Source organism: Schistocerca americana, chromosome 1 (assembly GCF_021461395.2).
Source record: "Schistocerca americana isolate TAMUIC-IGC-003095 chromosome 1, iqSchAmer2.1, whole genome shotgun sequence".
Classification (NCBI taxonomy): Eukaryota; Metazoa; Arthropoda; class Insecta; order Orthoptera; family Acrididae; genus Schistocerca; species Schistocerca americana.
This window is the reverse complement of record NC_060119.1, coordinates 185,071,833-185,088,506: the sequence shown is the minus strand read 5'-3', so window position 1 is coordinate 185,088,506 and position 16,674 is coordinate 185,071,833. Positions and strand designations below refer to the sequence as shown.

Sequence of the window (16,674 nt, the reverse complement as noted above, 5' to 3'; positions counted from 1 at the left end):
ATGTGTAGTAAAACACATTTCATGTAATCTTGAACACAGTGATGGACTTGTCTTAGTGGGCACTTAGCTATTACTGAATGTCATAGAAACAATTAAATGTTAGTATCTTTTCAAACTCTTTCTTAAATGTAGCAAACTTTTTTGAATTCTTTATTTTTGTAAACAACATGCTAAGACCGTTTTAGGTTAGGTAGCATATTTTTCTTATATAAAGAGGTATATAGCAAACCCTTAAAGCTTGTCATCAACTTGAAGGTTAGTTTGAGCACCACAGTGTGTTTAGCTACGTATTGGCCTAGTAGAGGTGGTACACCATTGCCCTCCTCAGATCTTCGGGAAGTTTCACATTAAGTTGTGGTGCCACCGATGAAAGAAGTGATAAGCGACAGATTAAGATTAGAATCGTAGGTGTGACTGTCTGTCTTGACTCTGTACCATCTGGGACTAGAGCAATGGAATCAGATTCTCTGCCATTGTCTTGTTATGCCTTGACACAAGAAGTATCTTCCCCACCCTTTCCACAACGATATTTCACCATCCACCCAACTTACGCAATATCCCCCCCTTCTTCTCAACCCTTGCCTCCCATGACCTTATACAATTGGAAAACACCTGGATGTATATAACCTGCCCTGTATATCCTCCCACTATCACCTACTCCAGTTCTGTCACAAGCATTTCCCATCTTATCAAAGGCAGGGCCCCCTGTGAACACAGCCGAGTAGTCTACCAACTTAGCTGTAATGACTGTGTGGTATTCTAAGCAGGCACATCCACTAACAAACTGTTTGTCCCTTTGAATGGACACCGAAAAGTGTGACCTGGACAGAGCTGGACCATCCCGTTTGCTGTTGCTGAGTGTGCTGCACAACATGGTATGTTCGACTTCTGTGGCTGCTTCTCAGTCTGTCTCCAGTGGGTTTTTTTTTTTTTTTTTTAAAAAAAATTGTGCAGGTGATAACTCTACCTCTAACACAGCCATCATATCTCTAATCCCCGTGGCCTCAACCTTATCTAATCACTGTCTCCCAGCTTCCTCTTTTCCCCTTCCTTCTCCCACTGCAGCTTTCCATATGTCTACTAAGCTCCTAGATCACCTGCAGGTCCTTAGCCTTTCTCTACTTCTCTCCTCTCCCCCAGTGTAGTTCCTTGTTACTGTATCTTGCAGCCACCATCTCGTCCCTGCCATGACCTTGCCTGCTTCCTGAGGCAATACTGCACCATCTTCTCCCCTGTTACCTATCTGGCTCACTGTCCCACACCTCTTCTGCACCCCACACTATCCACTACAGTACGCACAAGTGTGTGCGTGTGTTTGTTTCTTCATCTGTTAAAAGATTTTGTCCCATAGCTAGGAAAGAAAAACAGGCTGCACAAATGTGCATCGTAAGCACACAGAAGTTTGTGTTACAGTAGTCTCTAAGCATTTTAAAGGTTGTTCAACAATTTGTTCAGAAGTTCAGCATGTTTTTTGCATTTTAACCGATCATCTGTGCAAGCTCCCAAAAGCTTTGTAAGATGTTTGTTCAGTGCAACAGTCCCATAATTCTTAGATTAATTTGCTTCTGATTTTCATTGTTGTCTCTAATGCTCATCTATACCATTTTGTTGTCATTTAACATGATGAAATTGCTTCTAAACTGTCATTGTGTTGTCATGGAGACTTGGCATAAGGCATAAGAGAGGTCCCAACACAGAGCCTTTATCTACTTTCAAAGTAGCTTTTATTTTCATAAACAATAACAACAGTATCAATAGAATAGATTGCTAATCAATGTAAAAATTACCCGTTGAGTTGCACACAGACAAAAACGAAAAGACGGTTACACATTATAGCTTTCAGCCAAAGCCTTTTCTCACACACACACACACACACACACACACACACACACACACACACAAAAAAAGCAAGCACACCTTGTGTATGACCACCACCACCAGCAGCAGCAGTTCCGACCTGTGGTAGTGGTCATGTGTGCATGAGGTGTGCTTGCTTTTTTTTGTGTGTGTGTGTGTGTATGTGTGTGTGTGTGTGTGTGTGTGTGTGTGTGTGTGTTCTTCGCTGAAGAAGGCTTTGGGCAAAAGCTGTAATGTGTAACAGCCTTTTCATTGTGCCTGTCTGCAACTCTACAGTTCATCTTTAAGGTGGTGTAGCAGTCTATCCTTTTTCTAATATTGTTGATATTCCAATCTAGAGTTTCCATTATTCTATTTTCACAACATTTCTTCCAAATGTTGCTTTCCAGTTGTAAGAAACTCCACAGATACCATATGTGTCTGTTTAAATTCATAAAGACCAGTCCATGCTTGATAAGATTGAAGGCTTTTAATAGATCGAGGAACAGTCCAAAGTTCAATTCATCTTGGTCTGTAACAATCATGACTCACATCGGACAGCTGTTTTGGCAGTTTTTCCAAAATCATTCTGAGAATTAATTAGTATTTTAATTTTGTACACTAAGTTAAGTAACTTCTACTGCACGGCTTTGTCATTTTTACACTGTAGCGTACGAATATACTTTTTTAAAAGATGAACCTGTTACTGTCCACAGATTTTTATCAGTTACATGAGAATGTATTTTGATTGAACTCCATTTAACGACCTTATCTGGGATACCACCAGAATTATAGGATCTTTTATTTTTTAATTTACTGATTGTGTTTCTTACTCCTATGCTACTACTATAGTCACTAGATGCAGCAACGTGGTATTTTCAACTTTGTTGACTTTAATGTTATTATTTGGATTACATTGATTTTTGATTACATTTTGTGCTACAGTAGTGTAATGTTAATTAACTACATTGACAATCTGTATGTAATCTTAAAAAGTTCTTGAATTTACCGTCTTTCTTCGTTTATTCCCACATTATTATTAATACCTTACAAGACACTCTTAATTCTCTCAGTTCCTTGTTTAATAATTCAATAATTTGCCAACATTCTTGCTGCTGCTACAGCAACATCGTACAGAGTCTTATACATTGTTTCAAAGCTCCTACTGTTTGACATGAGAAACTTCTCAAGAGGTGGTGGCTTCTCTCGCAAGCTGTTTACTTCTCTCGCAAGCTGTTTACTTCGCTGCTGCTCTTCTTGTACTAGTGGTTGTCTTCAAACCAGATGTTTCAATCCTGATATTTATCTCACTGCTGCTGTTCTGATTTTAGACTGAAAATGCTCTCGCTCCTACCTGCAACAGGAATTTGAATCACCACGAATCTGAATAAGCGTGACCTGAGACCCACCCATAATATCAGTACCAACTTCAGTTCTGACCTGTTTAAGTGTAAACCATGGTTGGTGAAACCCATTATACCAATTATCTTAACAGGCACCTGAGAACTGTTTGCAAAGGCAGCCATTATCAGCACCATTTCCAGCTAGGCATTAACAGGCTTCACAGCTAGGCATTAACAGGCTTCACAGCAACACTGATACATCGCTGATGATGGTAAAATACCTCAAAAAAAGTGCATGCTGGTGTCACGAGTTACAGAATCTATCAATCATTCACCACCAATAATGTCCCTGCCCACATTGTTGTCTGCCACATCCATTATTGGTACTTGATCTTGTTTTGTGGATTCCCTACATAGAGCCTGTAAGACTTCGGTCACACGCCCATTCCCTGCATTAGCTGCGAATATCTTGGTTACTTGTTAACACTGTACCTAACATTCTGTATACATGTGAGCCATCTTCTTCATTAACAGCTCTCTATTGGGTTTCCTAACCATGACTGAGGTCTGCTAATTGTTTTCTACACCAGTTTCTGCCAGAGACCCCCTTTTGTACATCAGCAGAAGCCCCCTCCACCCACCCACCTGCGGCAACTGGTGAAACCTGTTTTTAATGCCCAGAATAAAACTGTTTTATTTTTTCCCTCTTTTCTTACCAGCCTCCTGTGCTCAGTGTCTCCCCTACCTCTTGATTGTACGTGGTTGACATATGGTTTCTTCCAGCTGTGCCTGAAGGGCACAGACTTTCTTCGCTGTTTTCTCATTGCATTGTCCCCAATGCACAACCCCTAGCAAACCCCATTTCTTACTAATTCTGTGATAGCTCACACATGTTGTACTCCTGCTCAATTATATGTTTAGAATTACTGCACAACAGCAGCTCATATGTGCTGTTTGGTCTATAAAGCATGTGATACATGAGGCCTGTTTCTAGTAGGAGTCAGTAAATCCATGAGAAAGGATGGGAAAAATGATTTGGATATGAGCTCAAGATGTGTATGAAAGCAAAGGTAAAGAAAAGGTATGGCTGACTGACACACTGCTGTTTTTCCTTACTTGATATCAATTATGGCAACAGAAATAACTGATTCTTACAAGATTTGAAAACCATTTATGGTTGTGTGCTGGGTTAATTTGAGGTATTTATACTGGAATTTATGCCTACAACCATGTCTTTCATACTTAGTTTATACATAATGTTTGTTGTATTTCTCTAGCAGGAAATGTTCACATTTCAGTTTATTAAATGCACAGATACAACAATTGCACACACAATGAATTATATTACAGTCAAGCACTTTTCATATTAACTTATTTCTGTGTGTGAAATAAATTGCCAACTTCCTAAGTCCCTCAAATATCACATTCTTCGATAGTCTATAAAGACATATTGGTTTCACTCTCTCATTCCTTTCCTTGAGAAGTCTATTGTACTGTTGATTCTCTGGTATCAAACACTGTTTCGAGTATAACCTCCCCCTCTTATGTGTAAGATAATTCTGGCTCTTGTTCCATGGTTATTAAGAAAGTTGTTGCTGAAGGTTAGTAGTAGATTTATAAATGTAACTACTTTGTCTACAAATTATTTTAGTTGTTTCTCAATTTCGTTGGTGTTGTTGTTTTAAGTACAAGATTAAACATCTCTCTAAAATGAGATAAATATGTGGGGATCAGTATAAAAATGCATAAAAAGGCTCAAAACACTTGTAGAAGATGAGACACTTTAATGAATGTGTTACAATGGAAGGAGAAAAAAAGTTTTGGTAAACCAGGAACAAGAGAACTAAGTAAATAATTCAGACGGACCTCCTGTTATGGATTGTGACAGAGGAGAAGCCATATGTATTGATGATTAGGTGGAGATAAAGCAGTCAGACAATGGTCACATGGCACAAAATTTTCAAAGGAAATGGGGATATGAAACTGAATACATAGGGAGAATTAGTGATCAGAGATAAAAAATCAGTAAAGCAGCAGTTTGCTCAGTGTGTTCTGTGCTGACTTGACTGGTGAACATACAAGCACATTTCATAGTTACCTTCTCATTAGGACTGTATTTTATATGACAGAAGGCTGTATTATTCCAAGACATATGGAGCCTAGGTTTTTTTAAAATTACGGGTAGCCATAAACCGTGAAACACAATACATGTGTCATGTACCGAAACACAGATATGGCATTTTTGTTCTCATGTTTTTAACTTTTGCAGAGGAGCTGGATGTGAGTGGCTTGACTTTACATCAAGCAAAACGGCTAGAAATGGAGTCTCAGGTTAAAGTAATTGAGCTTGAAGCAAACCTGCAGCAGGAACGCCTTCGACTGGCAGCACTCCGGCGGCAGCACTATCAGCTAGCGGGGGTCACGGAAGGTTGGGATCCAGAGGTATGTTGATTTCTGGGAATTAATGTGCTTCACATGTACTTTGAACATACTATTTCTCGAAACCTCGGTTGACATCACTATTTCAATACTTACCACCTCCACCACTCCCCCCTCCACTACTAACATTGCCAGCAGTTTCTTTTCCTTAGTATATGTTAAGACAAGTATTTACTGTTTTCCTGTTTCTTAATTCATTCATATATTAATCAAATACACTAATCTTTCTGGAAATAAAATGCCGAGGGGAAAATGGTCTTATGTGAGCAGAAATAATTGTTACAATTTTAGGTACTTGCATGGAAAGCAAATGATGTTTCAAATCAGGCAATATCAGACTGATCTGATACATTTGCTTTCAGTGTGAGTACCTAAAATTGTAGCCATACCTTGATAATATTGGAACAATAGAATCACATTGTATTGATTGCTTATGTGTTTTTAGTCTCTTCTTGGACACAAAAAGGCCTACTTAGAATACATAGCAAAATGTGGAAATAATGCTGTTTGCATGAACTAACTACAGTATAGACTAAATAATTTTACCACTTTTCCAAAGTAGTGGGTACACACTTAATATTACTTGTATCCGTTACTGAAATCTGATAAGTTTAATTTTTACTACTTCACTAGTCTTTTCCTATGTACTACATAGAGACTACATACATTCTGATTCTCATCACATTAGCAGGGAAAGTTTGGTATTTTCTCCATAACCACGTAATATTTCAGATACCCATATTTTTTTCCAGTATTAAGAAATGCTTTCTATTGATACCGATACCATAGGTATCACCACCAGTATTGATAAACTAGTTATAACAAGGTCAGACAGTAGAAAGTTGTAAAACTGTCGAAATGTAAAATCAAGTACCAGTAAATGTCAGTGCCAAAGGGTGGGCAAGTTCAGCATGACCGAGTGATCAGTCCGTATAAAATGATTTTGCCACACTGTGGGATTTTAGTTCTTACAAGAGGACATGCTATTAAGACAATGATACCTGTGTGGAACCAATAGATAGTTGAGCACAATGATTAGCTGGTACTAGACAACACAGTGTGACCACAGAACTGAGGGACACTCTCGTCCACACAGATGTCACTGCCTACAGGGTTTACTTAATGCTGGAACAATGGAGTAGGTGTGGAACTTCACCTCATACTGAATTTTTAATCAGATATTGTATCTATCTCTGGAATCATCATTATTTTTGTATTCCTATGTACCTAACATGGTGCAGGGGCTCTTTTCAATCATTTTAACTCCTTTGTGTAGTTTACTACTCAGCACATAATTACAAGTTAAAAATAGAACTCATTTTCATACAAAAACACAAAGAAAGTATTAAAAAGGGGCAACACTACAGTCCATTCAAAAGATTACATAATTGAGAAGGTTACTAAAATGAACTGCAGTAAAACTTCGTTTATACGTTTTTTCAACAGACTACAGAAAGAAAAGGTGTAAGTGTGAAAAACGTATATATGAAATCTAGCACCATACTATCAAATTAATTGGTAAATAAAAATGGAAAAATCCAGTAAATAAAACGTTACATTCTATAAAGCATTATATAGGCTTACTAGGTACCATACTTAACAAGGATATAAGGAAAAATGTAAACCTCTACACAGAAGAAAACGTCATTTTGTATAAAGGTCCGTAATTTACGAGTATAACTAATTTACTGAGTGGACAAGGGTACATACAAGAATCTGCCAACCATAGAGCAAGAACAGATTTAATTATTTACTACATGGTGAAATGAATTCCCAGCAATGAATGGTCGTTGCCAACGTCAACACGCTACACCACCGATGCCGTAAGTAAAATTATACCTGGTCTGCAGTTGCGTGCATTGCAATTGCATTGTCATTGCAGTTGCTAGAGAAGCAGAAGAAAAGGAGACATACTTGGATAAAGACATGGACTTCACGGCCAGATGCGAAAGATTTTGCTACGGGAGCTGCAAATCGAAGACGTAAAGTCGCATGAAAATCCCTTTGGGAATGGACGAGAGTACATTTCAATATGTGCTCAAGAAAGTGCCTCCTCAAGCTAAACACTCTCCTCAGAAATGCCACATCAGCAAAAGACAGACTTACCGTAATAATGCAATTTATAGCTACTCTAGTTTACAGTACCGGTGTAGCATACTAATGCTGCAGTGCACATTGACGAAAATAATACTGGACACGTTTGAAGCTATTTATAATGCACTGAAGGAGGAATATGTGAACGCAAATAAATTAAATACGTACTGCAGTCATGGAAAAATTTTTATTTCCACAGAAGTTGTAGATTTTCTCCTTTATATTCTTGGGAGTGTATACTGGCCCTACTTCGCGGCTACAATATCATGCACAATTTTTTTTGTAGCTCTCACTTTTTATTCGGCTTTTGTATTTGCGGTGTTGTAAGCTACACAGTGTTTCATCTGCCTTGAATATTTCTATTTCATTATATATGCGACACACCATGTAAATTTGGGAGTCATATTGATAAACATTGTGTGTCAGACAGCTGCAGCGATCCTAGCGCTCCAAGCCGGTTGATTTCTCCATGCAGTAAACATAAGATGAACGCTTCCTTTGATCGAATTTAAGGCGAGGTGCTAGATTCGATAAGAGAAAATTTGACCAATGCCTAACTCTGACAATGTTCCTTATTACACTATCAAATTTTATTGTAGTCTAATTTCGGCCTTACCAGTCCACTTCCTGGCAACCCGCTCTGAACCACTGCATCACAACTTGTGCACACTGTGGATATTTTGCTGGGACATAAAAAAAGTATAAGTGAAAAACATATAAATGAAGTTTTACAGTATTTAGAATGCTTGACTCTGTACCGTCAAGATAAGCATCTCAGAAAAAATAAAATGGTACCAACAAAACATGAAAAGATGCACAAATGAAATATAAAGTAATGGCACTTACTGCATGGTTATAAGGTTGTGAGAACTGTGTTCAAAGAGAACTGTTGAAACAATGGAAATTAAATTTCTAAAAGTAATGGCTAGATGCAGCCTGAGACACAATATAAGAACTGCAAACATCGAACAGATATTAAAGAAATTGTAACTAGAACAAAAAAGAGTAACTGTTACAAGCACCTTTTACATATGGAAGACAAAAGCACTGTGAAACACTGTTTCCTCTAAAAATTAACAGTTTGGAGAGGTGTTGGATGTTAGTGAAAATAACAGTGTTTGTTGTTTCTCATGTACCCCTACTTTCTTGTCAAAACTCGCAGTATTTTAAATGAGAGATTCTTGTTGTACTTAGTATCCCTGTCTCTATTCTCCTTTCCCAGTTATTACTTAAATGTATCCTTTGTTCTGGATCATCAAGCTAGCTAGCTTTACATGGATATGCTGGGAAATCTTTTTCTGTTGTTTCATGTTCACTACTTCTGAGAGAGAATTTGGTCATGTATTTTAGAAATTGTGAACTCCATTTACTAAATGTTTTTCTGTCACCCATGTGTGCGTTTAAAGTTTTACTGTTATTGTTGTACCTATATTTTGTGTGGGAAGTTTGTAATTGTCTACTGTTGTGTCTATGTTTTGTGTGAAAAGTTTGTTACTGTCTATTGCTGTGCCTATATAGTGTGTGGAAAGTTTGTTATTGTGTACTGTTGTGCCTGTAATTTCCTATTTACTACAGAATTAAAATTATGTTCCTCTCTAGGCTGATGAGCAAGCACCCAGTACCCCTAAATAAGTAAATGAAGATGCAGTGTACATATAAAAAGTAATTGTATATAATCTCTTGAGTCATAGTCACCTCATTAATATTAAACCATGAAGATGAAGTTTCGAGATAAAAACCTTCACCATAAAAGAAAGGTATAGACTCAGGCAGTCATTGCCATAACAAGAAGTTCAGTTTACCTCTGCATCATAACACTGCCAAACTGCAGGCTGGTGACTTCACAAGGAGAATACTGTCCACATTTAATCCAAACCGGGTAATTTTATTTATTAATTGTAATCATTAACTGTGATAATTTAAGTTAAAATATGTGACTTCAGAAGTTTCTATAATTATAAATCATGTGTGTGTCATCAAAAGTACAATGAAACAGAAGCCTTCACATATGAAAGATGGAGATTATTGTGTGCCCTAAATATACATAATGTTGTTAAAAAGTTTTATTGTTCTGGACATACTAAAAATTATCACCATACTCGACCTATAACCCCACAGTACCATCTTGGAATTGATATTTTACCTATCTCAGACAGTGAAGGTTATTTATGATATGTATTAACCTTGTTTGATTGATTAAGCATTTATTTAAGTTTGGTTTTTTCATGATAAACATAGTCCATGTTCTCAGTAACTGAAGCAAAGTTACCTTCATCCTTATTTGATTGACGAGTTTCTGTTATTAAAAATGAGAATGCTCAATATCTCTCACTGGAGACTAATACAGTTGTCTGATTGAGTAGCAAAATGTCCAATGTAGCACTCATACTAAGACTACTTAACTTAAAATTTTTGGTGATAATAGAAAATTACCATAAATGTAATACATGAAATCCCTGTTTGTTTTCTTTTATGGTTCTAGAAACCTTGTTAAAAAAATGGCCATCCGAGTTTGTATTACAAACTTTTATTTCATTTATTCATGTTCTACATATCTGACATATCTGTAATGTGTGTGTGTGTGTGTGTGTGTGTGTGTGTGTGAGAGAGAGAGAGAGAGAGAGAGAGAGAGAGAGATATGAAAAAAATGTTGTCCTGATGTACTAGTGTAGCACATACTATGAACACTCAAAATGTAAAAGATCTTTCCTGAAAGATTGCAACATGGAAGAGCAAAATTACTAACAGTGTGTTTTTAATGCGTTTGTTTTATAAAACTGTAATAGGATGATTGCCGAACACTGTCGTCATTGTATGAATGAAAAGATTAAGGTAGATTGGGGCTTCAAAATGTACATTCTGTAACGAAATACCAATCTGATAGATAGCCAACTTCAGGGGCAATACAACACTCTTGTACTGTGTCAGGGGTATTGTGACTTCCAAGAAAATTATGGACATCACAGTAACAGGTGTACTGAAATAAAGGCGGGATGAGGTGGTTGGAACTGTGTGAAATACTGGGTGTTTTAAAATGAATATTAGAGTTTTAAGGCTTTGTAGCATTTTAATATTCAATGTACAGTTATATATAATACACCAAATGAAAGAGCAACTTGAGAAAATTTCATTTCTAAAGTCCTAGTAGCAAAGATGGCTTCTAGTGAACAGAAGGCTTTTTTTGTTTTACAGTTAACAAGAACTGAATCTAACATCCATATTTGGTATCATTAGTTTGAAGACACTGGCTGTTGTTGCAAGGGAAAGGCTATGGGATGACCAAAAGTGACTGAAGAATGTGTTGAACAAGTGAGAGAGTGTGCATTTTCAACTTCTGGCGGCATAATGAATAACCCATTAAATTACGGGCATGCAGCCGTGCAAATAAAATTTCCTCCACTGATATTTCGCTCGCGTATCGTCCGGCCATCCTCAGAGTGAGTCACAAGACTGACGACAAGATGCCAAGTGCGGCCTTATATGCTCTACCGCTGCGGTACTGCGCATGCGAGTCACAGATGCTGGTCGGCGGCAGAGACATACGCTTACACATGTGCCGCCTGTGGCGAAGGTGTACAGACATTAGATTCACTTATCGATGTTTGATCGGCGGCGGTGACACGATGACGACTTCGCTGCAGTTTAATTACTCCAAGAGCCGGATTCCATGCTTTGTCCAAATTAAAACCATTATCTCTATTTATTAAATTGTTAGCTAATCTAATTTCTATAGCTTCCTTGAATACAGCTTCCCAAATGAAGAGGTGGATGTTAAAATCTTCACATCACTGTAATTCATGGAATGACCTGTATCAATACAATGTTCAGCCACAGCTGACTTGTCTGGCTGTAATATGCGTGTGTATCTTCTGTGATCCACACACCTCTCATGAACGGTGCGTGTTGTTTGACCTATGTATGACTGCTCACAATTTCCGCAAGGAATGTGATACACACCCACTTTACGAAGCTGTAAATCGTTCTTCACAGAGCCGAGTAAATCTGCAATCTTTGTGGGGGGCCGGAAGATCACCTTAACACAGTGTTTCTCAAGATTACGGCCTATCTTCGAAGAAAGAGCACCCACATAGGGCAAAAATGCACTAGATCTGAAGGAATTACTATCTTCTTCCCCATCACACACCTGCTTTTTAGGTTTTGCATCGAATGCTCTACGAATTTGTTGCGGAGAATATCCATTCGATTTAAAAATGTTCTTCAGGTATGTGAGCTCTTCTTGCAAATTTTATCGGACATACAGTGCGCCCGATGCACTAAGGTCTTAAGGACACCTATGGTCTGTGAAGGGTGATGGCAGTTACTGGCATGAAGATAGATTTCTGTGCATTGGTTTCCGGTATAATATGGCATGTCCTAATGTTCCATCACTTTTACGGCGAACGACAACTTCCAAAAAGGGGAGGCAGCCGTCTTTCTCTATTTCCATAGTCAATTTAATGCTAGCATGGATGGAATTCAAATGCTCAAGAAATCGATGTAAATCATCCATACCATGGGGCCATGCCACGAATGTGTCATCGACGTACCTCCAGAAGACCGTAGGTTTAAAACTGGCTGAGTCCAGTGCCTTGTCCTCGAAGTCTTCCATGAATAAATTAGCTACCAGAGGAAAGAGGGGGCTTCCCATGGCAACACCATCAATTTGCTCATAAAATTCACCATTAAACTGAAAATAAGATGATAAAAGCACATGTTCAAATAAGGTCGTATTGTTCTTATCAAAATGTTGGCCGATAAGAGATAGTCCTTTAAAGGTACCTTGGTATATAATGATACCACGTCAAAACTAACAAGAACATCCGTACTATTTAGCCTGACATTGCTATGTCTCTGAATGAAATCCATAGAATTACGAATGTGGTAACTACATTTTCCTACCAATGGTTTTAATAAGGAAGCTCAATATTTGGCAGAGAAATATGTTGGTGAACCAGTAGTGCTCGTTATAGGTCTCATAGACCAGTCCTCTAGACGCTCATCCTTGCCCATCTTGTGAACTTTAAGAAGACCATAAAATCTCGGTGGTACTGCACCTTTTAAACTTCTTATGACTTCCTTCGATAGTGATGAAGCGTTCAGCAAGGCAGCAGTCCTTATTGTCACCTTGTTAGTAGAATCTTTGTTAATCTTCCGATATGCACCAGAACTAAGTAGACCACATCAAGCCTTGTAGACTTCCTGAGGCAAAAGGACAGTAGCATTACCTTTATCAGCACGCAAGACGACTGTGTCAGTATCCTCACACAGCTTTTGTATCGCACATCTTTCTTCCTTGGAAACATTGCTTCTTTGTGGACGATGCTTCGTGATTGCTTGACAGGTTTCTCGTCTGATTTCTTCCGCAGAATCCTCTGATAGTGGTCGGACAACTTCTTCAATGGCACTGATGAAAGATGATATCAGCAGAGTCTTTGGAGTAGGGGCAAAATTTAGCCCTTTACTTAAGACAGACAACGTAGCTTCGTCCAGATCCTTACCCGTCAAATTTATGACAGGGCATCGAATAACAGAGTCCACCTGAGAAGGCTGGTCCAATCGGCTGTACTTGGTAATCTGTCTTTTTGTGGCCACTTCCAAACCCAGTTGGACTCAGCCCATGTCTTGCCATCGATCCAGTCCCATGAGTCAGGAGATAAAACAGCTGCTACCTTCAGATGCAGATGATACAGGTGTTCAGAAACAATGTCCAACTTCTGATGAGTAAAACTAATTCTTTCTCTGACAATAGTGGAACCAGCCCTATGTAAAATTCTATTTACTGCAGTGTTCTTGACAAAGTGAACCAACCTTGCAAATTTTGGGACAACTCCATGGTCGTGGCACTTCAGTAAGAAACTCAAGGAGCTCAATAGTCTTGCTCTCTGGTGTCATAATTTGTCCAAACTATGGACCCATGAAACCACCACCTCCCTGAAGAGGTACATGATGTGCATTTTCAACTTCTTCTGGCATAATCCATTAAATTACGGGCATGCAGCCGCGCAAATAAAATTTCCTCCACTGATATTTCGGCTGCGTATCGTCCGGCCATCCTCAGAGTGAGTCACAAGACTGATGACAAGATGCCAAGCGCATGTGTAAACGTATGTCTCTGCCGCCGACCAGCATCTGTGACTTGCATGCGCAGTACCGCCGCAGTGGAGCATATAAGGCCGTGCTTGGCATCTTGTCGTCAGTCTTGTGACTCACTCTGAGGATGGCTGGATGAAACGTGGACGAAATATCAGTGGAGGAAATTTTATTTGCGCGGCTGCATCCCCGTAATTTAATGGATTAAGTGAGAGAGTCTTTCACAATTAGCCCCAAGAAATGAGTTCAGAAGGCTAGTTGTGGGTTAGCATTTCCAATAGAGTTTGTGTGGAGATTTTTAAACTTTTAAGAGGACACTTCCAACTCTGTCCTTATTATTTCCAGTTGTTAAAAGCTCTAAAGCCTACAGACTATGTGTCAACTTCACAAACAAAATGGCAGTAAAGAGTGTCTGGTCATGGCATCTTCAGTGATGGATCAACATTTCATCTAAGTAAAATTGTTAACACACATAATATATGCACCTGGGGGTCAGCAGATCTCCACGAGATGATACAGTTGCAATAAGACTCCCTTAAACTGCATATTTTTGCACCATATCCTAGTAAAAAGTTTATGGGCCTTTCTTTCTCAGTGAAGCTATTGTAAATGGTGTTTCTTATCTTGACATGCTAGAACTATGGCTCTCTCCTTAATTGGAAGTAGCTGAACCACCAGAACTTTATTTGGCAGCAAGATTGTGTGCTGCCTCATTGGCATAACTCAGTATACAGTTGATTAAACGACATTGTACCCAACTGCTGGATTGGACCCAAGGGGCTGAATGACAGAGCTTGTTTCGCATGACCTTTGCTTTCATCCAATCTGAGAATTATCTCCGGACACACTAATCAAGGTGTGTGGAAGAACTTGTCTCTCAACTCGATGTGTGCCTGTGTTGACAGGTGCTCACATTGAACATTTGTAAGGAAAACTGTTTGAGTTGCTCTTTCATTTGATGTATTTTTTAAGATTGTGAGTTAATGTAATGAATGCTAAAATGCCTTAAATCCCCATTATTCATTTTGGAGCACTCAGTGCAATGAAAATTGTCAGGGTTGAGTGCAGTGTCAGTCTGTCACTTCATCTGATGTTCAAGCAGTCACATTTGCTCATAGTGAAGATAAATTTTGTATGTTTGTATCTCAATCAGGAACAGTTTAGTAAAATACTTTTTATTGTTAACATGTATTTTGGCATTACATTGTACTCTTGTTTTGGAAATATTTTCATATTGATTATGTTAATTGTCGCCTTGTTTTTCCACAGTAAACCATTACCAAGTATAACAGCATCATGAAAGAAGTGTTTCAACTGGTGATGCAATCGTGAAGGGAAAAGATAAAGTTTTGACTGCAGACTGTGCAATGTGAAGACACAGCCTACAAATGAGGCTGATCTGTAGCTGCTGATGTAACTACATCTGAGCCTTTTCCATGTACCAATCTTTTCTATGTATTTTTATTTATGTGATATCCACAGAGTATATCAACGGTATTTAACACTTTTGATTAATGCCGTAAGCAATGATTGCAACTCATTTCATAAGAAGTTTTTGCCTTACATTAAGTTGGGAAAGAGACAAATGTAAATATTGTACGCATCGTAAACATCATTAGAATGTGTGGAAGTTTGAATCATTGAACTCAGGGACTGAAGTGTCTTTAAAATATGAAACTGTTAATAATATTGTTTTCAATTTTCCCATGTAAGTCATCACACTGGTCTTTATTTATTGTTTTCTAATATGTATTAAAACATATCACCTCTCCATTGACAAATGATATATGCTAACAGTTCTTATTCAGCTGTATAGTAATAGTAAGAACTGCTGATCATACCAAAATAATAGATCAACAGGCCCCTCAGCCATGTTGATTGTGAAGTATTTTACTCTACCAAAATAACACCAAAATCAAATAAATGTAAGTCATAGAAAATTTTTGTCATTAAGTAATAAAGAAAATTTACAAACATCAGAGGATCTGTTAAAAAGTAATAATGCGAGGCATTTGTAACATGTTCAGCATTTTAAATTATTTAATTACCTGTAATTTGTAAACAGTTGGAAGAACACATTAATTACAGTAATTGTTTACTCACAAATCTGTGGATTTGTTAATAATTCTGCCTACTGATGGTACTATGTATTATATGTAATGGCAGATGATTCTGGTTTGTAATAATACAATCATTTTTCATTTTTAATGCCGTTCTTGTCATTTCAATTATGTTTCTTTTGTTTTGTTCTGTGCGGTCTTCATTTTATCTGGTGTCATATGACCTCATCTTTATTGCTGTTGGTTTCCAGTTTTCAATCAGGAAGTAATTAATTGTCTGGTTATCACACATTATCATCATATTAAGTGGATCATTCTCTGTTGAAGAGTGAAATCGAACATAGACACAAGCAGAAGGTGTCAAAAATGCTACTACTGGCAGTTTATTATTATTAATAGAATAACCTCTTCAGTTATAACAAACATTTAATCAGTCCATGACCAGTTTTGAGCTGTTAAAATTCCATCTACAAAACTGTGACATACAGGAGTAGGGGGGGGGAAATATAACATATCTGGAAAAACCAGAAGAACAGATTAAGAAAACAAGGTGACTCACTTATTGTATTTGGTCATGCATAGCAAACAGCCAGGCCAGTCTATCTAAAGGCTCCAAGTCACTGCATCTTGGGCGAGTCTAGAAAAAAGAGCGATGCACTTTGGATGCCAGCAAGGACTGCCAGCAAGGACCACACTCAAAGGTCTCTAGAGGCATAGAGCCAAGGTGTGTAGAAAAAGGAGGTAGGCCAATTTGGCTCCTGGTAAACAAAAATTCTGAGATGCCCTTCCACACATTGATGTCACTTTCAGGA

General features: G+C 38.1%; 1 protein-coding gene across 4 annotated transcripts in view; it reads left to right on the top strand.

Moving 5' to 3' along the window:
* Window positions 1-15,781, top strand: part of LOC124553683 (huntingtin-interacting protein 1) — a 487,550-nt gene extending 471,769 nt beyond the window's left edge. For 3 of the 4 annotated variants that reach the window (XR_006968504.1, XR_006968171.1, XR_006968527.1), the window contains 3 exons: window positions 5,449-5,621; window positions 9,312-9,591; window positions 15,072-15,781. Coding sequence is in view for 1 of the 4 variants with exons in the window: in XM_047128283.1 (XP_046984239.1) it covers window positions 5,449-5,621; window positions 15,072-15,074 (176 nt within the window). In the remaining 3 variants the exon portion in view is untranslated. The remainder of the gene's footprint in view (window positions 1-5,448; window positions 5,622-9,311; window positions 9,592-15,071) is intronic. The other variant, XM_047128283.1, reaches the window with a different exon arrangement.
* Window positions 15,782-16,674: the final 893 nt, after the last annotated feature.